The sequence below is a fragment of the Bubalus kerabau genome, chromosome 5 (assembly GCF_029407905.1).
Source record: "Bubalus kerabau isolate K-KA32 ecotype Philippines breed swamp buffalo chromosome 5, PCC_UOA_SB_1v2, whole genome shotgun sequence".
Taxonomy (NCBI): Eukaryota; Metazoa; Chordata; class Mammalia; order Artiodactyla; family Bovidae; genus Bubalus; species Bubalus kerabau.
In genome coordinates, this window is record NC_073628.1 from 81,777,527 (window position 1) to 81,798,483 (window position 20,957).

The window sequence follows — 20,957 nt, forward strand, 5'->3', positions numbered from 1 at the left end:
CTCTCTTTTCTTTCTTGTGCCTCCTGATAGAGGGAACGGCTGAGGAACATTGAGCGAATATGCTTCCTTCTGCGAAAGGTCAGTGCGAATGCCCCAGGCCAAAGGGTGGATGATCACATGGTCACGGGTGGTCACACAGTGAGAGGGACTGGTGGGGCTGAATGCCTGCTTCCGTCCCTGTCTCCCCACGAAGGCAAATGATGGTGGGGGAGAAGGAGGTGGGAGAAAGTGAGTTCTTTGGAAACCTCCAGAGACAAGAGGCACTAATTAAAAGGGGTGGCCATCAATCAAAGTGTCAGGACAGCACTGGATATTTGCAAGTGCCCTCTGGTTGGATTTTGAGGTTCTTTATCTTTGCTTGATGATGGATGGCCTTTACAGCTGATAACTGCTTCACAGCCTTTGTTCCTGTCTGATGCTGGGCTCAGAAATGCTCCCGCCTGGCTCAGCCAAGTTTTTAACTGGTTGTTGGGTTTCATTTGAGGTTTCAACCTGCCACTCAGCTTTGCAGTTTGATTGACAGCATCATCAGGAGTGTTGGAGGGGTGGGATGGGAGATGTTATTAAAGGGGGAGCCAGGCATTCAGAGAGTTTCTCTGAATGAATGGTCAGCAGGTCACAGCTGCCCTCAGCGCATTCAGAAAGCACACGTGTGCACGCGTATTCATGTATGCATGTACAGCTTAAGCTTAGTATTTAGCAGGGTTCTATGATGTAGCTGGGAGACCCCTGTGACAGAGAGATCAGTCTGCCACTCTCCAGTAAGGAAAGCATGTACTTTTTGTAGCAAAGTGTGGAGAATAGCAACTTGCGTGTAAAACTAAGTGTCCATTACCTTGAGCCAAGGGACATCCCTGATCTCTATTCAGAGTGGATGGGCTACAGGCTGTAGGAAAGCCACCCGTCCACCCAAAAGGAGTTTTTGAGCTTTATGTGAATAGGAGAGAAATCAAATGCCATGCCAACATTGATGGAAGGGAAACAATTTTGCAAGCTTTTGATTTTTTTCCCTATATTTCAATAATGATGTCTTTCATTGGGAGAGAGATCTTAATCAAGAAGTCAGTTATTTTTCTAGCTAATTACTTGTCCTTTACTGTTTTTCAAGAAACTCAGTATGTCAGGGTTCCGCATCTGCTATGACACAGCAGGGAAGTAAGCTCAGATAATGAAAATACTAGTGATCCAAGGAATAAAGAATGATTAAGAAAATAACATATGACATTTGGTGTTAAGGGGCTTCCCCGATGGCTCAGTGGGTAAAGAATCCACCTGCCAATGCAGGAGACATAGGAGATATGGATTTGATCCCTGGCTTGGGAAGATCCCCTGGAGGAGGAAATGGCACCCCACTCCAGTACTCTTGCCTAAAAAATCCCATGGACAGAGGAGCCTGGCTGACTACAGTCCAAAGGGTCCAAAGAATTGGACATGCATTTGGTTTTAAGGGTGATTCATGAATTTGTAGATTATTTTCCCAGAGAATGTCTTGGACACCAATAATCCTCTCCAGCTGTCACTTCCATAGTCTCCAGTTTATTTTTTAAGGCTGATACCCAAGGTCTTTCAACTCCAAGTTGCTCCCCCCCCCTTTTAAAATGTACCATCCTGAATTCTCTGGCAGAGCAGTAACCTCAATCAGTCACATTTGAGCCTTGCTCACTTTTTTGTGTTGCTTGACCGTTGACTCTAGCCAGACAGAAGGCAGTAGCCTGTGGCTGCCTCTGCCAAGGTCCTATCTTACAGCCCTGTGCTCTACAGCCAATCGTTACTCACCTATTTTATGCCTGGTTGTTTGTATCTGTTAATCCCGTGCACCTAATTTGTCCTTCCCCTCCTTCCTCTCTCCTTGGGAAACCATACATTTGTTTTCCATGTTTGTGAATCTGTTTCTGTTTTGTATATAGGTTCATTTGTCTTATTTTTTAGATTCTATGTAGAAGCCATATCATACAGTATTTTTCTTTCTCTGACTTACTCAACTAAAGTATAATATTTTCTAGGTCTATCCATGTTGCTGCAAATGGCAATATTTCATTTTTTATGACCAATTAATATTCCATTGTATACATATATATATATATATATATATACCATATCTTCCAAAGCCAGTTGTTTATCGATGGGCACTTAGGTTGCCTCCATGTCTTGGCTATTATAAATAGTGCTGTGAACATTAGGGTACCTGTATCATTTTGAATTAGAGTTTTCATTTTTCCTGGTTATATACTTAGGAGTTGGGTTGCTGGATCACATGATAGCTCTATTTTTAGTTTTTTAAAGAACCTCCATACTGTTTTCCATTGTGGCTGCACCAATTTACATATTCCCACCAACAGTGTAGGAAGATTCCCTCTTCTTCCTTTTTACCATCTCCAGCATTTATTACTTATAGACTTTTTAATGATAACTTTTCTAACAGGTATGCGGTGATAACTCATTGTGGCTTCTTTTAGAGAAATTATATTTAAAAATAGTTTATATTGGCATGTAATTGATTTGGGGGGCTTCCCAGGTAGCTCAGTGGTAAAGAATCCACCTGCCAGTGCAGAAGATGCAGGAGACGTGGGTTCAGACCTTGAGTTGGAAAGATTCCCTGGAGGAGGAAATGGCAATCTACTCCAGTATTCTTGCCCGGGAAATCCCATGGACAGAGGAGCCTGGTGGCTACAGTCCACAGTGTCACAAACAGTCAGGCACGACTGAGCAGGCATGCTCAGTAAACAGTTGATTTATAATGTTGTATTAGTTTCCGGTATACAACAGAGTGATTCAGTTATATATATATATATATATATATATATATATATATATATATACACACACACACACACACACGTATCTATTCTTTTTCAAGCTATTTTCTCATTTAGATTATTATGGAATATTGAGTAGAGTTCCCTGTGCTATATCGTAGGCCCTTGTTGGTTATCTATTTTAAATACTGTGGCATATATATACTAATCCCAAGCTCCTAATTTATTCCCCCCCCCTTCCCCTTTGGTAACCATAAATTTGTTTTCTAAGTCTGTTTTCTGAGACTTAGAAACTTCATTTGTATCATTTTTTTAGATTCCATGTATAAATTATATCATATGATATTTGTCTTTATCTCTCTGAGTTACTTCACTTAGTATGATAATCTCTAGGTCCATCCATGTGCTGCAAATAACATTATTTCATCCTTTTTTATGGCTGAGTAATATTCCATGGTGTGTATACACACACACACACACACCTTCTTTGTATATCCTTTCCTCTGTCAGTGGGCATTTAGGTTGCGTCCATGTCTTGGTTATTGTAAATAGTGCTGCAGAGAGCATTGGGGTGCATGTATCTTTTCAAAGTATGGTTTTCTCCAGAGATATGCCCAGGGGTGGGATTTCTGGATCATATGGTAACTCTATTTTTAGTTTTTTAAGGAACTTCCTTACTGTTCTCCATAGTGACTGTACCAATTTACATTCCCACCAAACAGGGTAGAAAAGTTCTGTTTTTGATGATGGTTAATCTGACAGATGCAAGGTGATATCTCATTGTGTCTTTGATTGCATTTCTCTAATAATTAGCGATGTTGAACATTTTTTCATGTTCCTGTTGGCTATCTGTATGTCTTCTTTGGAAGAATGCCTATTTAGGTCTTCTGCCCATTTTTAAACTTTTTTTTTGCTACTGCGTAGTGTGAGCTGTTTGTATATTCTGGACATTAATCCCTTGTAGTTCATATCATTTGCCCATATTTCCTCCCATTCCATAGGTCGTCTTTTCATTTTGTTGCTGGTTTCCTTTGCTGTGCAAAAGCTCTGAAGCTTGTTTAGATCCCGTAATAGTCTTTTCATTTCTTCATTTCAGCAGTGTCCATGACAGAGCACAAAACTTAAATCTTACCACATTTGCTACTTACATCAGGTTTGTATTTTAAAATCGAATTTAACTCTTTACTGTATTCATTATTGACACAGAAGGTCTCTAAGCTCCAGGTTCTATCCCCTTCCTTTCCTCTGTGTTTCTGTCCTCTCCCCTCTTTGTAGTCTATATTTTAACCTTACAAATAAATTCTCTCTGCCTGTTCTGGACAGGCACTGGGCACATGATGTAGGGCGGTAGCAAAGTGTGCAGCGTTCTGGTACTTCCCACCTGTGCCCGGATTCTCTGTGTCAGCCCCAGTGTGACTCTGAAGTGGGGGTGATAAGTTCATCACCCTCCTCATGGAGTTGTGAGATGATACATGTGCGTCTAGCTCATAAATACTCAGCATGTACTAAATGTTACTCTTATTATCCTGACCCTTAGCTGCTGCCTAAAACTTCTTATAACATCCCCAAGCATACCCATGGTGCTGAAGTAACCCGGGACTGGCCACAGCCCCTGGCATTTTGTAGGGGTGAGGGTCACTTGCCATTTAAGCGGAGTCACGGGGCAAGAAGGCCTGCCTCCTCCCTCCTATTCTGAATGGGCTTCCAAGTTCAGATTCCCCAGCTGTGAGCACGTGCTGGGGGAGGTGGGGAGGGTGAATGGGTTTCTTTAGCACCACCACCTTCTGGGAACTGTACCTTCCAAGAAATTTCTTGAAACTTGTCTCTTAAGTACCCCGGACTGTGATGCATCTCAGCAGTTGATTGTTGTTAAACCACCTCCTCAGCTTTCTCGGGAGAAAGGAAGGAATTTTCAGAGTGGATCCATTTTTAGCTCTATAATTATCAGAAAATGTGTTCTTTGGGTAATTGTCTGAACTGCAGGATTCTTGTGTCAGTTTGTGCTTATGATTCATTTTCTCGTGCCAAGAGCCACTTGCCCTCCCCACCAGGTGTGCTGTCCCTCTGAGGGTCACTGCCAAGTGTAGAGAGCCGGGTGGAGTATGGAGAGCAGAGGTTGGTTAGACGGCTCTTCTCAGGAAGGGTTCTTGTATGGAGGAGATTGACTAGGGGCCTCCTGTTGCATCTCCAAGTTCAGGGACTGGTTAGAGGAAATGAACTTAAATGAGAGCCTGAGAGTGGCATAGAATGAAGAGAAACTTCGTTCATAAGCAGCTGTCGTCTAACCTTGGGGTTGTTCATCTCAGGGACTAAGAAATGTTCACCTCCCTCAGATGAAGTTAGCCTGATGTCTGGGATGGTTTTGAGTTAGACTGAACCTGCCTGAGAGGCTTTGGGATGTCCCTTTGGTTTGACAAAACTTTGATTCTCTGTTTCACACCCCTGATTTCCCCAAGAGTATGTCTAGTCTCTCTGCAGGTTTTCTGACTGTGGTGGATGTGAAAAGCTCTCACAGATGGATAATTTTACTCTTTCCATTGAGCAGTTACAGTGGGATGTGAAAAAAAAGGATAAGTGGGGCAGGGGGGTTGGGGGTAGGTGGGGGTGTTGAGTTCACTGCTGCTACTGCTGCTGCTAAGTCACTTCAGTCGTGTCCGACTCTGTGCGACCCCATAGACGGCAGCCCACTAGGCTCCTCTGTCCCTGGGATTCTCCAGGCAAGAATACTGGAGTGGGTTGCCATTTCCTTCTCCAATGCATGAAAGTGAAAAGTGAAAGTGAAGTCGCTCAGTCATGTCCGACTCCTAGCGACCCCATGGACTGCAGCCTACCAGGCTCCTCCGTCCATGGGATTTTCCAGGCAAGAGTACTGGAGTGGGGTGCCATTGCCTTCTCCGGTTGAGTTCACTGGGGAAGTATAACCAGTTTGGTGCAGGGGGCCAGGTGCTCCAAGTTTAATTCTGGAAAGAATAAGGTGGTGGTAAGGCCCCAAGTGTAACAACTGATGACCACTTAGGCCCCTCCCTGTTCCATGCTTGTCAGAACCACACCTCTGTCTTAGGGAGGGCATCATGGTGTGACCTGAAGCCGAATGGTGTGAACCCGGGTTCACTGCAGAAATTCTTCCATGTGGTGCTGAATGCAGGATCTTGGAGGAGTTGGGGAATTAATATGACACTTCTGTAGTCCAAAGTCAGTTTGTTAAGTAGGAAGATTCCATTATTGTTCCAAATTCTTTATCCTCCCCCATATTCAAGTCTGGCTATATAATTGGCAAGGCCCAGTAAAAAATGAAAATTTAGGGATCCATGACAAAAATTTATTAGTAATCTTACACAGCTGGCAGCAGAGCATTCAGCCAAAGGTGGGGCCCTCCTCCTGAGTGTAGGGCCCAGGCACATCTGCATGGGTGGCACGTCCTGAAGCTGGCCCTGCCTGTGTCCATGACCTTTGCATATGATTTTGCAGTTATTCCTGCTGGAAGCAGAGTGATTTCCCCTCCCTGCTGATGTAGGGTTCAGCCATGTGACGGGATGTGTCCACTGGAATGAGAGAGGACTTGTGAGTGTGTACTGAGACATTAAGAGTAACTGGACATTTCTTCTTCCTTTCTTGCACTTCTAACATCACCAAGGCCAGCCCACTGGTGCAAGGAGCATGGGAGGCATGAGATACAGCCCTGAGCCTACCTGTAGCCCAGAGCCAGACCAACTAGGTGATGTGACACCCAGTCAACCTCTAGATGCATGAACACATATAAATGTTGTTTTAAGCCACTGAATTTTGGAGTGATTTGTTATGCAGCATTATTATGACAATAGCTAGCTGATACTACTATAAGCATCTCCCATTTTTATAAGGTGGTGGGGGGAATCTTTTTATTTTTTAAGAGATTTCATTCTGTGGCAGAGATCAGCCATTTGCTGACTCTACAAATTTATAAATAGACACTTTCAAACTCTGTCCCAATTTCTTTGACCTAAGAGGAGGCTACTAAATGCATTTATATACCAGAACTTGGAGAAAGACTCATGTCACTTTGGAGCACAAAATTTGTCATTCATTAACTATGTGGAAGAAGGGCAAAGGTGATGCCTTTTCTGTAATCACTGGCACTCCCTGCCACAAGGGATTCGCTTGATTTCCAGTCTTTTTAGCTGTTAATGTATTTCTTCCTGCAGGGCTCTGGAGGGAATGGTGTATTTTCATGGAGAGACATACTACTGAGAAAAGGGATGCAGAAACTCAGAGGCAGTTGAGTGGAATGCCTTGGAGAGACCATCCTTGGCTCAGAAGTTTTCCAGATGAGAATTCTCTGTGGCTTGGGGAATGTCCAAGGCGTGACAATACTGCTTACCTTTCTTGAATGACTACGGTGTGCCTTTAAAAGGATTGACTCTCTTAATCCTCACAACACTTCTGTGAAGTAGCCACGATTAACAGCCCCAGTTAACAGGTGAGAAAATCAGGCTTAGAGAGTTTCAGTACATGTTTCCTGGAGTGTTTTAGGTCATAAGTTGGTAGAACTGGGATTTGAAGGCAAGTCTGTTTGGACACAGTCCACAGTTTCAGTCTCCACATTGAAGGAGGAACTGTCAGTTCTCTTTGAAACACACTCCTTAAGGACCACCACGACAACAATATTGCTCAGCTATTTTAAAGGGAAGATACAAATACCGAAGCTCCCGAGGGCCTCAGGGACCCTATCATAGGCTTAGCTCACCGTGATGGGGCCAAGTGGATCTCTTTAAGGCTCTTTTCTAATTCTATTTAATTTCTTGGTGGGATTGTTCACCCCTGGAGGGAATGTTTGAAGAAAAGTAAAAATATCCTGGAACAGAACTTGCAACTAGTTCAGAAACTGTGTCTCATGTATAATTTATTTTCAGATGCCTTCTGTGGCAGACTCCTTGTTAGTCAAAGGGAAAGGGGGGACATTTTACTCGCGGTGTAGATAATGGTGCCGTCACAGGGTTGCTGAACCAGAAGCTGGAGAAGAGCTCTGTCCTCATTTCCCTCCACTCCCAAGGCCACAGCTGGAGAAACCAAGGACTTCACCACAGCTGCCTTACACACTCTTGCTGTTCAGTTGCTAAGTTGTGTCTGCCTCTTTGCAACCTCATGAACTGCAGCACACCAGGCTTCCCACATGGGCCCTGGCTTCTCACTCTAATCTGGGGGAGCTGGTTGGCCCTGTCCTTATTAGGTCTCCATTGCCACGATGATAGCTGCTCATGTCAACCATGATTTATATTTCTTGTAAGTCCTTGAGTGATCTGGTAGTTCCACTGATCTTGGCTGGGCTTGTGGGGAGAAGAAGGTGTTCTTCTGGTCTTGGCTGGGCCTCATTCATATATCTATCTGCCTGCAGTCAGCTAATCTAGGATGCCCTCAGCTGGGGTGGGCCATCTCATTTTCCAGAGACTATTCCAGACTTATTCTTGTGGTGTCATAGAGAAGCAAGAGAAGTAGAAATACACAAGCATTTTTTCAAGCTTTGGTTTTCATCAAATCCTGCGCTCAATTGTGCTCAGTCGTGTTCAACTCTTTTGACCACATGGACTGCAGTCTGCTAGGCTCCTCTGTCCATGGGATTTTCCAGGCAAGAACACTGGAGCAGGTTGCCATTTCCTCCTCCAGGGGATCTTCCTGACCCCAGGAATCGAACCCACGTCTCCTGTGTCTCTTGCATTGGCAAGTGGGTTCTTTACCACTGAGCCACCTGGGAAGCCCACATCAAATCTTCTAGTGTCTTATTATTGGCTAAAGCAAGTCACATGGCCAGGCCCAAGGTCACAGTGGAAGGGACTACAGAGTTCCAAGGCAATGAGCATAGATACGGAGGCCATTAATTGGTGCCATGACAGTGAAAAGTGTTAGTCACTCAGTCATGTTGAACTCATTATAACCGTATGAACTGTAGCTCACCAGGCTCCTCTGTCCATGGAATTCTCCAATACTGGAGTGGGTAGCTATTCCCTCCTCCAGGGGATCTTACCAACTCAGGGGTGGAACTGGATCTCTCGCATTGCAGGCAGATTTTTTACTGCTTGAGCCACCAGGGAAACCCAATTTGTGCCATAAATGCCATCACGTCCTTGCTGCTGCTGCTGCTAAGTCGCTTCAGTCGTGTCCAACTCTGTGTGACCCCATAGACGGCAGTCCACCAGGCTCTCCCATCCTTGGGATTCTCCAGGCAAGAACACTTAAGTGGGTTGCTATTTCCTTCTCCAATGCATGAAAGTGAAAAGTGAAAGTGAAGTCACTCAGTCGTGTCAGACTCTTAGCAACCCCATGGACTGCAGCCTACCAGGCTCCTCCGTCCATGGAATTTTCCAGGCAAGAGTACTGGAGTGGGTTGCCATTGCCTTCTCCGATCACATCCCTACTACTTAATTATCTTATAAACTGGAAGTTTATACTTTTTTGATCACTTTTATCAAATTCACTCTCATTCTTCTGATAATCAAAAATCTGATCTCTTTTTATTAGTTTTTTGTTGTTGTTCTTACTGTTTGTTTTTAGATTACACATGAAAATGAGATCATACGGTATTTATCTTTCTCTGTTTGACTTATTTCACTTAGCACAGTGCCCTCAAGTTCCTTCATGTTGTCACAAGTGGCAGAATTTCCTTCTTTTTGTGGTTGAATAAATGTGTTGTTGGAATAGACTCTTGAGAGTCCCTTGGACTGCAAGGAAATCCACCCAGTGCATCCTAAAGGAGATCAGTCCTGGGTGTTCACTGGAAGGACTGATGTTGAAGCTGAAACTCCAAAACTTTGGCCACTGTATGCAAAGAGCTGACTCATTTGAAAAGACTCTGATGCTGGGAAAGATTGAGGGCAGGAGGAGAAGGGGACAACAGAGGATGAGATGGCTGGATGGCATCACCAACTCAATGGACAGACGTTTGGGTAAACTCTGGGAGTTGGTGATGGACAGGGAGGTGTGGTGTGCTGCAGTCCATGGGGTCACAAAGAATCAGACACGACTGAGTGACTGAACTGAATTGAACTAAATATTCCATTATAAACATATATCCTGGAGGAGGGCATGGCAACCCTTTCCAATATTCTTGCCTGGAAAATCCCCATGGACAGAGGAGCCTGGTGGGCTAGAGTCCATGGGGTCCCAAAGAGTCAGACATGAGTGAGCGACTAGACATATAAACATATATAATGCAACTGCTTTATCTGTTCATCTGTCAGTGGACATTCTGGTTGTTTCCATGTCTTGGCTATTGTTAAAAATGCTGAACATGGGGGTGCAGGTATCTCTTTAACATAGTGTTTTTATTTCCTTTTGGATATATACCAGAAGTGGAATTGCTGGAGCTCACTCATGTGATAGTTGCATTTTTAACTTTTTGAGAAACCTCCAGAGTGTTTTTCATTGTAGACGCACCAGTTGACAATCCCACCAACAGTGCACAAGGGTTCCCTTTTTTCCACGTCCTCTAACATTTGCTATCTCATCTTTTTTGATGCTAGTCATTCTAACAGGAGTAAAGTGATATCTTACCCCTTCCCTTCAGAAATATGGTAGATTGATGGCAAGGTCAGCTGGCTCACGGGTCTGGTTCCAGAGCCCATGGTTCCACTCCCTTTGCATTTTGCTGTCTTGGTCTGTGGGAGCTGGTAACCTTGCTCACCTTTTACAGAGCTTCTGTTGACCCCAGGAATCAGTCTCTATGAGTCACTCACCAAGAATGACCATCACTTAGTTTCCTCTGTAGTCTCCATGGACCACGTAGACCAGAAAAAAGAGGTTAGTCAACTTATCGAATTCATCAGCAAAGCAGATTCGTGAAGGCTGACCTAAGCAGATTTATGGATTCTCAGTAGTTCTGCTATGGGGAGTCATAAGTCATTGACCATACTGATAGAGGTCATTTGGTTTTCTGCCACACCTTTTCCTTTCTTTGATATACAAAGAAACTCCAGGTACTGTAGGATGTGATGGAGGCAGGAAAGCAGTTTATAGGTCTGACTGTGAGTAAAAGATACAAGGGAGCCTGCTCTGTCTGAGAGGAACTCGTCTGGGCTGAGGGTGGGATGGGAGAGGACCGTGCCTCACAGAGGTGTCTGGGGACCCAGGCTCCTCCTGCCTTCGGAGCTCTGCCATCATTAGGGCATTGTCTTGTCCATGTGGTTCATGAGGGCATCACACCATGATGTCATTTCAAGCAGCAGTGTGGATGGGTAACAGGAAAAGGGCCGCTTCAGAGAAGGACATGACCTGGAAGCTGTGCACATCACTTCCACTGAATTCATCAGCCAGATCACAGGCAAATGGCCGTATCTGGTCTTTTCTGGTGGGGGGCAAGTTGGGGGGGCGCTATATGCTTAGCTCCAGATCAGGGATTTTATTTCAGAGAGCAGGGAGAATGGATGCTGGAGGATAGCTGCCTTGGTCTCTGGGAGAAATTCAGTCAGCAGAGTGGCCAGTGCAGGGCACCCAGCCACTGTCAGGCACCCCGGAACTCCAAGGGCAGTGTGAGGTGGGCAATGGGGATGGGGGCAGAGAGACTCAGCATTAGAGGTTGAGGTGACGTCTGGTGGTACCTGGAGGAGCCTGGACATGGTGGGGGTAGAGAAAGGAGCCAGGGAGTCCTGGGTATTGGCCTTGATGAGCGCCAGTAAGAGCAATCTGAATTTCTTCATTCATTCAAGAAATTCATTTAGACCTGCTGCGTATGGAGTCCTGTGTTATGTGCTGATGATTGTTTGTGCGTGTGTGTATCTGTGAGATGTGTTGCTTGTGAAGACATCAGTCCAGCTCAATTTTTCCCTGATTTCCTGCCTGAGTCTGAAACCTCTAATCTCACAATGCCTCGCATTACAGTCACTCATACACCTTGTCTTCCACGGTTGATTCTTGAAGGCAGGGATCGTGTCCTCCTAATTTTTGTGTCTGCTGCGTTGCCTAGCATGGTGTCTGATTCATGTTAATTAGCTAAATGGATTAGTGAGCATGAGCCCAGCAACCACACAATGGCTTGGATTATTATTTTCATAATGTATGCAGTAGAATTCTCACTGCTGAGCATGGGATTAAGGCAAGTGAAGGAGACCAAAGAAAGGTCTGTGGCAGGTGTGACAGGCTTTGTCTTGCCAGAGCATCCCTCGCTTGCCAGAGCATCCCACTGAGCACAAGAATGGCTGTTTTGGGTTGGCCAAAAAGTTTGTTCAGGTTTTTCCATTATATTGGCTAGGAAACCCAAACGAACTTATTGGCCAACCTGATGATTAGCGGGCTGGTTCTCAACCTTGGCTGCACACTGGAATCACCTGGGGAGCTTAAAAAGTACGGTTCCTGGATCCCACCCCCAGCGTTTCTGTTTCAGTGTTCTGGAATGCAGCCTGGGCATTGGCAGGGGTGGAGGGGGTGTTGAAAAAGCTCCCTAGGTGATTCTAATGTGTAGCAAGGCTGCAGATCACTGAGTTGAAGGGTAGACCAGGCTTCAGCAATGCAGGTGAGGAGGCATTTTCTCTTGCTTGGTCCCCCAGAGTATGATTTAGAGAGCCGTAATTTTCTAAATGGTACCAGAGTAAAAGCAATAATTTACCAGCAGGTGCCCAGGTGGACTAAAGGAGTGAGGGCCTAACTTCCTGCTTCCTGGGAGATGCTCAACCCAGTGTGAGATGCCTTGCAAGTAACGGGCAGACAACTTGTTTTTCTCCGTGTGAGCTTTGCTTCTAGCTGCTGCCTTTTGCAAAATGCGATAAGTGAAAATTCTGGTTTTCAGCCCCCGAAATGCTCACCCTTCCAGATACTCATTCTTGCCCTTTCCAAACTGCTGAAAAAGCAAGAAACATTTCTGGGTCATGTTTCTGGGCCACAAAATGTGCCAGTGTTACCAAATCCTAATGGTCTCTGATTCCCTGTGGTTGCTGCCCAGTCTCTGTCTCTCCCTACAGTTAGAACCGGGTACCAGCCTCCACCCAGGCAGGGCCCACAGGGAGAGCCCTGAGACTCAGAAGAGAACTCCTCTGGGCTCCCCAGCTTGTGCTGAATTGATTCCCATGCTCCAGATGCATCTGCTCCCCACGGAATAGCTGTATTGCTGCATTATCATGCTGGCTCCATTCGCAACTTCTGTGGGATTTGTTATTCTTTAAGAGATTTGGGGCATCGGGCCTCCTCCAGCACAATTTCACTGACTGATTCGTAAGCTGTCTCTACGGCACAGACAATTACAAAACACATGGGGTTTTGTTTCATTAGGATAAGACCAGCCAATAGACACGAAAATGCACTGAATACGTTAAATGTGCTATACAAATGCAAAGTGCCATTATTACAAAGGGACAGAAAAGCCATGCTGTTCCCTTTCTGTGTCTGCCACATGGTCCGAGCAGTGATGAAATTCTGGAAGACAATGGTCCCCGATTATAGCACAGGGAGGTGGGCGGGCAACACACAGCAAAAACAGCTCTGCTATTGGGGCCTTTCTTGTGGTGACATCACTGCCCTTACCACTCAGCGCATCAGCATAAGGTGGTGTCACTGGTGTCCTGGTGGGGACTGAATAAGGGGCCACTTACGCAAGACCCCCACTCTCGGGAATGCATACACTGTTCAGATGACGTCAGCAGGATGGACTGATGAAATATCCAACAACGCCTCTCCTGTGAGGGTCTGTATAATCCTCTTTGTATTAACCATCACAAAAACGTATAACTGTGCTACTTCAAATGCCTTTTGGTAGTGTTGATGCCACCTGTTAATAAAAACCAAAAATGAGGGACATTGGATTGTTTTTGAATATTTGACACTTAAGTTATTCAGTTATTGATGAAATACTTCGAGCCCCAATATTGTGAATGTGAAAGGAATGCAGTGTGGGAGGGCCAAGTCAGAAGGACGATTCTTTGTAAAATGTTTGTTTTCCTTAGTCAACTATAATGTTGGTGAGGACGGGGCCCTTGTTTCTTGTTCCCTGCTTAACACCTGACCTAGAAAACAGCACCTTTTCAGTAATTCTTTGCTGGCAGAATGGCTGGATATGCTCTGTACTTTACCCACAGTCTTGGGTTTATTCTTACATCAACTCTGTGAGGTGGCGATAGGGACCTGAGGCCAGAGGGCTTACATCACTCAGGTGGGGAGTGCTGGGTCTGGATTCAAATCCAGCTCTACTTTCAAATGCCTGCCCTTTCTAGTAATTTTTATGTCTCCACGCAATAGGGATTAAAAGCATGTTTCTCTGCATTTCCCAGGACAGTTCCATACATGGAGTTTGCAGAGCACACTTGGATACCGCCCTCTGGCCACCGGCATTTATCCGCTCAGGCGATCCCCTGTCAGCCACAAGCATGTGTGTGCCCTGCCTTTCTCCAGTCTGACTACAAGAAAGAGGCAAAGGTGTCAACAGGGCGGGCTTCTCCTGAGGCCTCTCTCCTTGGCTTGACTTCTTTTTGCGTCCCTACCTGGTCATCTCTCTCTGTGTCTGTGTCCTAATGCCTTCTTCTTATAAGGACACCAGTCATATTGGAACAGGGTCCACTGTAATGATCTGATTTAACCTTAACTATGGCTTCCCAGATGGCTCAGTAGTAACGAATCTACTTGCCAATGCAGGAGACATAGGAGATGTGGGTTCAATCCCTGAGTAGGGAAGATCCCCTGGAGGAGGAAATGGCAAGCTGCCCCAGTATTCTTGCCTGGGAAAATCCATGGACAGAGGAGCCTGGCAGGCTACATGCAATCCCAAAGAGTCGGACACAACTGAGCACACACACGTACACACACGCATTGATTTAAAGACTTACCTCCCCAAATCCAGTCACATTCTGATCTGATTACTGGGAGTTAGGACTTTAACATATGAATTTTGGGGGAAAACACAATTCAACTTGTCACAGGATCCATATGGGTACCAGGGAAGAGTTTGGCAGTGACATTCCCTTGGTTAGGAGCAGTGATTGGCCTTCCCTTGAATTCTGCTCCTTGACAAATAGCAGAGTGAAAGGTGAGCCCCTGGGTTTAGATTTCTGGAGCATTTTCTTATCATGCACAAGTGTTATCCAGGGAAAGAGAAGGCAAGACTGATTCTTTCTGTTGGAGTTTATTGGGTGTTTATCAGAATAAAAAGCAAGCTTGTTCTGAGCAAAGCCTGTGAAGAAGTGCTCCTATCATTGTCCAGGAGAGATGCTCCAAACAGAAAGAACAAGGCCTGGCCTCTTCGAACTGTCACACCCCTTGCAGGGAGCCGTGTGTGCAGCCAGTCATCCAAACGTAGAGAGTTGACTCAGCACACGCTGGACAAGGCTGGGGTTGTTCATCATTCTAATTAGCTTTGGCTCCTTTCTCCTCAGCGGGCCCAGGGTCAGGACCAAATCCATATATGCATTGTGAGCATTTACAGAAGGGCCAGTTACTGAGGATGGCTGAAGTTATATAATTATTGTAACTATTTTTTGTTTGTAGGACATCCTTTCCCAGGAGATCCCAGGCACTTCCCTGCCCAGAGGCTGTCACTTGTCAGCAGGACAGTGTGACCCGTTCCAGAGCTGGAGGAAGTCGTAAAGAACATGGCCCACCCGTAGTGCAGGCTGCACAAAAAAGTCACGATATGCACAGCTCTAGGGAAGGTTGAAGCAATGCAGAGAGTGACAAGGGGGCTTGGGTTTTTTCTTTGCTGGAGGAGGTGAGCTTACCTAGACTTTGAAGATTGGTCTTTAGTGACAATTTTTAGGGACAATTTTTTCCATGACAACAATGTTTATTAAATTACTGTATGTGGCCTAGAATATGCCAGATGTCGTCGTGCAAAGTGCTTGCCTGGGTCATCTCACTTAATGCTCATCTCTGATGTGGGTGCCATTCTGATGTAGGCATCACTTCGGTCCCCTTTTGCCAGTGAGCATATTGAAGGCAGAGGGATTAAGGAACTGAAGCTAGGACATGCAAAGCCAGGACTTGAATCTAGGTCATCTTTCCCCTGGGCACAGTGGTAAAGAATCCACCTGCCAGTGCAGGAGACTCCAGTTCAATCCCTGAGCCAAGAACAAGCCCTGGAGAAGGAAATGGCAAACCACTCCAGTAATCTTACCTGCGAAATCCCATGGACAGAGGAGTCTGGCGGGCTACAGGATCCTGAAAGAGTCAGACACTCTGTGGGTTTTCTTCATTGATGATTTTAATTGTAGATGTTGTATCTCCTTGTTTTAACTAGAAAATGATGCTCAGTTAATTGGAAGTAAATATTAATAAGCTCCCAACTGCTCTCTATTCCTGACTCTCTGACATAACTAATGTTAAAAGCTTGGGTCTCTGCTCCTACGTCCATGCACAAACACAAACAAATGCACATAAGCACACACACACATATGTGTACATTCACTCAGATTCACTCAGAATTGGCCTTTTGCCTTTTTCCCCCCAATAATTGAAAAAAATTTTTTCTGTAACTTTTCCCCCCACATACCATTTTATTATGGACAACCCTCTAGATCAGTAGAGTCTATAGATCTAACTGTTTTAAGAATAATCACAAACTCTCATAGTATTCCACAGTGAAAGTGAAAGTCACTTAGTCATGTCTGACTCTTTGCAACCCTATGGACTATACAGTCCATGGAATTCTCCAGGCTAGCTGGAGTGGATAGCCTTTCCCTTCTCCAGGGGATCTTCCCAACCCAGGAATTGAACCCAGGTCTCCTGCATTGTGGGCAGATTCTTTACCAGCTGAGCCACAAGGGAAGCCCAAGAATACTGGCGTGGTGTAGCCTATCCCTTCTCCAGCGGATCTTCCTGACCCAGGAATCTAACTGGGATCTCCTGCATTGCAGGCGGATTCTTTACCACAGTCCACCCAGTTTGTTCAGTCATGTCCATATTTGTGGACTTTCTGTCTCTTTTCAGTTTTGTTGATTTGGCCTATATCGGTAACTCTGCAATAAACACCTTTGTGTGTTTATATCGCAGGAGTGAGATTATCCGGTTAAAAAGGATATGAATTTGTACTCTTAAAATTTTGCTGGATTACTTTCCCAAAAAGGTTGTGGTCAGGAAGTCGTTCTCACAGACCCGAGCTTCTTAGTCTGGGCAGCACATTGAAGTCTCCTGGAGAGCTTTTAAATTCCAGGTCCACCCATAAGAGTGTCTCACTTAATTAGTCAAGGGGGCATGGGCAGTGGTGTTTTCCAGAGCTGCCCAGGGGCTTCTCATGGTCCGCCAGGTGGAGGGCTTCTGAGAGCGATCCTTGCAGACTCCAGGGTCCTTTCTTCCCTCTCACCTTCCTGTCTCTCCCCTCATCCCTTCGTCTCTCCTCGAGGCCCTCTCCTCACAGGTCAGGGGAGTTTTCACCAGAAGCTGCTGGTAATATCCTTCCCCCAGCAGCCTCCTTCTAGTCACTGCCCTGGTCCCGCAGAAACACACTGGTTGGAAGGGCTGACGTTAGCGCTTGCAGCACGTCCCCTCTGGAGAGCCTTCAGGACCTTTGAGAGCCTTCCAGCTCATGCCGATTTGGAACGCTGTCTCTGGGAGAGAAGGGGCTGTGCATCACTTCTCTTTCAGGGCCAGAAAAGCGAGGATGTGCTGCCCTCCTGCTCCGTAGGTGATATCATTTTCATCCCGCAGTCTACAGACCTTCCGTTCTTCCACCTGCATCCCACCCCTTATCCCCTGCAGTATGTGTACCAGTGCGACCCACACGGCTGCCTCCAGAACAGCAGCCCAAGCCCTCACTCGACCACCGGCAAAAGCCAAAGCTCTCTGACTTCAGCCTTTCGTGGCCTGATTGGCACACAGCTCTTCACTGCCATCCACTGCTCATCTTGAGTCAGAATGGGTAGAATGCCCCACGGGCTGCCGTAGGGAGCTTCAGAGCATCCGTGACTCAGGTGTTTTATACACAAGTGGTGTGTGTGTGTTTGGCCGGGGGCTGGGGTGTGGGTGTGCTTGGTGCTTACCTAGTTCTGCTGAAATACCCCCGGGGTGCTGACCCAGCCCATGGCCGATGCTGGGGCTGGTAGAGTCCTGTAGCTGGCCACCGCCTTTGTCAGGCCCACATAATTATTAACCGTGATATCTAATGTTTGCGAAGTACTCTGTTTTTCAAACTTGGCTGCACACTGGAATCCTTGGGGAGTTTTAAGAAATTTTGATGCCTGGGTTCCGTCTCCAGAGATTCTGACTTAATTGGTTTGGCATAAATCCTGGGAGTCAGGATTTTTAAAACCTCCCCCCCGGGTGATTATAATACGAGTCAAGTTTGAGACTCTTTGCCAGGCAGGGTTCAGCATTCAGGTTCACTGTGTGGCCTGGCTGCTGTGGCCCAGTGGGTCCTGGGGCCGACTTCCTCCTTGACCCTGTGCCTGCCCTCCCTAGTGCAGGGCTGGGTGGGGTGCACAGACACCTACCTGGTCCTTAGCTCCCCCCAAATCTCCTAGCACCTCCAACAGTCGGCAAAGCCTTTCAGCTGCTGGGATGCATAGGCTTTTAGAGGTCAGAGGTGTTTCCAGCTCCAAGAAGAAACAGGGCAGCACTTTTCATGCCTGCCTGAACCAAGGCCCTCTCCGCAGCGTTTCATAAAATGCTGAGGCCCTGGCCCCACCCTCTGAGTTTCCAATATAGTGGTGAGATTTGCTACATAGGAACTTACAAACATTTTTTTTTCTTGGGGGAGGGAGAAATGTCAAATGGAAGGGAACGTTTCAAGAGTAAAATAATGAAAAATTCATGTAGACGATCTTATTTACAAAGCAGAAATAGAGACAGAGGTAAAGGACAAACATATGGGTAGTAAGGGGGAAAAGGGGAGTGGGATGAATTGGGAGATGGGGACTGACACATATACACTACTGATACTATGTATAGAACAGATAATGAGAACCTGCTGTAGAGCACAGGGAACTCTACTCAGTGCTCTGTGGTGACCTAGAGGAGAAGGAAATCCAAAAAGAAGGGGATATAGGTATATGTATAGCTGATTCACTTTGCTGTTCAGTAGAAACTAATGCAACACTGTAAAGCAACTATACTCCAATAAACTTTTTTTAAAAAGAGTAGTATGCTGCTGCTGCTGCTAAGTTGCTTCAGTCGTGTCTGACTCTGCAACCCCATAGATGGCAGCCCACCAGGCTCCCCCGTCCCTGGGATTCTGGAGACAAGAACACTGGAGTGGGTTGCCATTTCCTTCTCCAATGCATGAAAGTGAAAAGTGAAAGTGAAGTCGCTTAGTCATGCCCGACTCCTAGCAACCCCATGGACTGGAGCCTACCAGGCTCCTCCATCCATGGGATTTTCCAGACAAGAGTACTGGAGTGGGGTGCCATTGCCTTCTCCAAAAGAGTAGTATAATGAATACCTATAATGTAGTCTTCACCAAAAGTTATCACTCACCATGTTTGCTGTATCTGTTCTCCCCTCCCCCTAGGTATGTAGCTTTTTTTTTTTTTTTCCCTGGACCATTTAGTTGCACATGTTATGACATTTTACCCCTGAATACTCTCTCTAGCATAACCACACTACCGTGATCACACCCAAGGCCATTGTCATCATAATGTTATCTATTAGTAACAGTTGTCTGTAGTCACATTTCCTCTCTTTTCCCAATAAGTTCTTTATGGTTTTTAAAAAACATCCAGGACCCAATCAGGTAGCACGCACAGCATTTAGTTGCCATATTTCCCACTTTCTCCTTTAATCTGAAAGAGACTCTCCATTTTTTTTTAATGACACTGACTTTTTGGAAGCATCTATGAATATGGGTAATTTTTTAAAGTTTGCCGGACATTTCCAATGGGCAGCAGGAGGGTTGAGGAGCCTTGCACCAGAGGACTATGCAAGGTGATTTCCCCACAGGAAGGTTTATGTGGAGGCTGCCCCTTCCTGCTTCTCAGTCCTCAGAGAGGGCTGCCCTGCTTGCTGTTTACAGCCTGCTGCGCAGAGCACAGCCCTGCCCCACGATGTTTATTTTTAATTGATCTGGAGTCACCAGCCCCTGTGATCACTACCTTCTCTGGTTGCCCAGCATCCTCATCTCCTCCTTTCCTTTCTCTCCTAGCATCTCCTGTGCCCTTTCTGTGTTTTGTGTGCTGGATTTTCAGGGTCTAATTGCTTGATGCAGCCTCACCGAAGTGGGTGTGGCAGGGGTGTGTCTGATTTCTCCTTCAGTAGCTGCAGCAGGTGGTGGAGAAGTCTCTACAGAGGGCGTGGTTCTTCTTAGGCTGCCTGCTTCCCTGCTCTAATCACACCCAACTAAGCTCCGTTCACTTTCCCTCTTCCTGCTCATTCTTTTTTTTTTTTTGGCTGAACCTACCCATTCTTTAAAATTCAGCTCTTGTCACCATTTCTGGGAAGCCTTTTGCTTCCTCCCTTGGTTGGAGTCTTGCCCCTTCTGCAGGGTCCTGCAGCCCCTGGGCTGATGTCTACCCTTGGGCTTACCAGGCAGCATTGCATGTCCCTCTCCCCGACTAGACCATGAGCTGCTGAAGGACAGGGACGGAGTCTGTTGTAGATTGAACTCCCTAGACCCCAGCATGGTGCCTGCACTGTATGGGTGCTGAGTCAGTACTCAGTGAGTGAATGGTAATGGAAGTTGGACCCAATTCTGAGACTCCAGTAGTCACAGACTTTTGGGTTAGAATACTAGAATGTTAGAGCTGGGAAGGGCCTTTGTGAATTCTGGTCCAGCTCCTTCCCTGAAGATAAATGAAAGTGCAGACAGACAGAGATGTAGTGCCCCCAAAATGGCAGAGTGAAAGCTAACTCTGTCCCCTCTTTACCCTGAGTCCTTTCCCCCTCCACCCACCTTTATTTCATTGGGTTATTTATTCACTTCATATTTCCAAGTCCTGTTGACTTTCCATCATTCACAGATGGATAATCCTTCACATTATTGTCTACCACAGTATCTAAACTCCAGTTGGCTCTCTCTCCCTTCTGACCATGGGAAAGAGAAGTCCATTGGGAAAGAGAAGTCCGTTTTAATGCGAGTATAAACAAGATGTAATCAGAAGAGTAGATTTGTTGGATGAAAACCAACAATCACAAAACCACTCCTCAATCTAGAATAAAGGCTCTGTGCTTCTTTGGAACATCACAGGGACCCCCTCTACTGATGTGGACAAGTGACAGTTCACCATCAAGTTCGTAGACGCAGTTTTTCTTTTCTCCTTTCTCCTTGTGGAATTGGCCAACCAGCAGTGGGAGTCCAGCAATGTTGGCTGTGGTACAGCTGCCTGTGAT

At 45.9% G+C, this 20,957-nt stretch overlaps 1 protein-coding gene across 16 annotated transcripts in view; it reads left to right on the plus strand.

The window, feature by feature from the left end:
• The window catches only part of CNIH3 (cornichon family AMPA receptor auxiliary protein 3), a 133,614-nt gene that overhangs the window by 66,098 nt on the left and 46,559 nt on the right, over nt 1-20,957 (plus strand). For 6 of the 16 annotated variants that reach the window (XR_008714839.1, XR_008714842.1, XR_008714835.1 and 3 more), the window contains exons 2-4: nt 31-78; nt 13,982-14,126; nt 15,192-15,985. Coding sequence is in view for 6 of the 16 variants with exons in the window: in XM_055581983.1 (XP_055437958.1) it covers nt 31-78; nt 13,982-14,079; nt 15,192-15,360 (315 nt within the window). In the remaining 10 variants the exon portion in view is untranslated. Of the gene's footprint in view, nt 1-30; nt 79-6,224; nt 6,318-6,390; nt 6,472-6,937; nt 7,213-13,981; nt 14,127-15,191; nt 15,986-20,957 lie in introns of those variants that run through there. The other 10 variants (XM_055581982.1, XM_055581986.1, XM_055581985.1 and 7 more) reach the window with 6 other exon arrangements.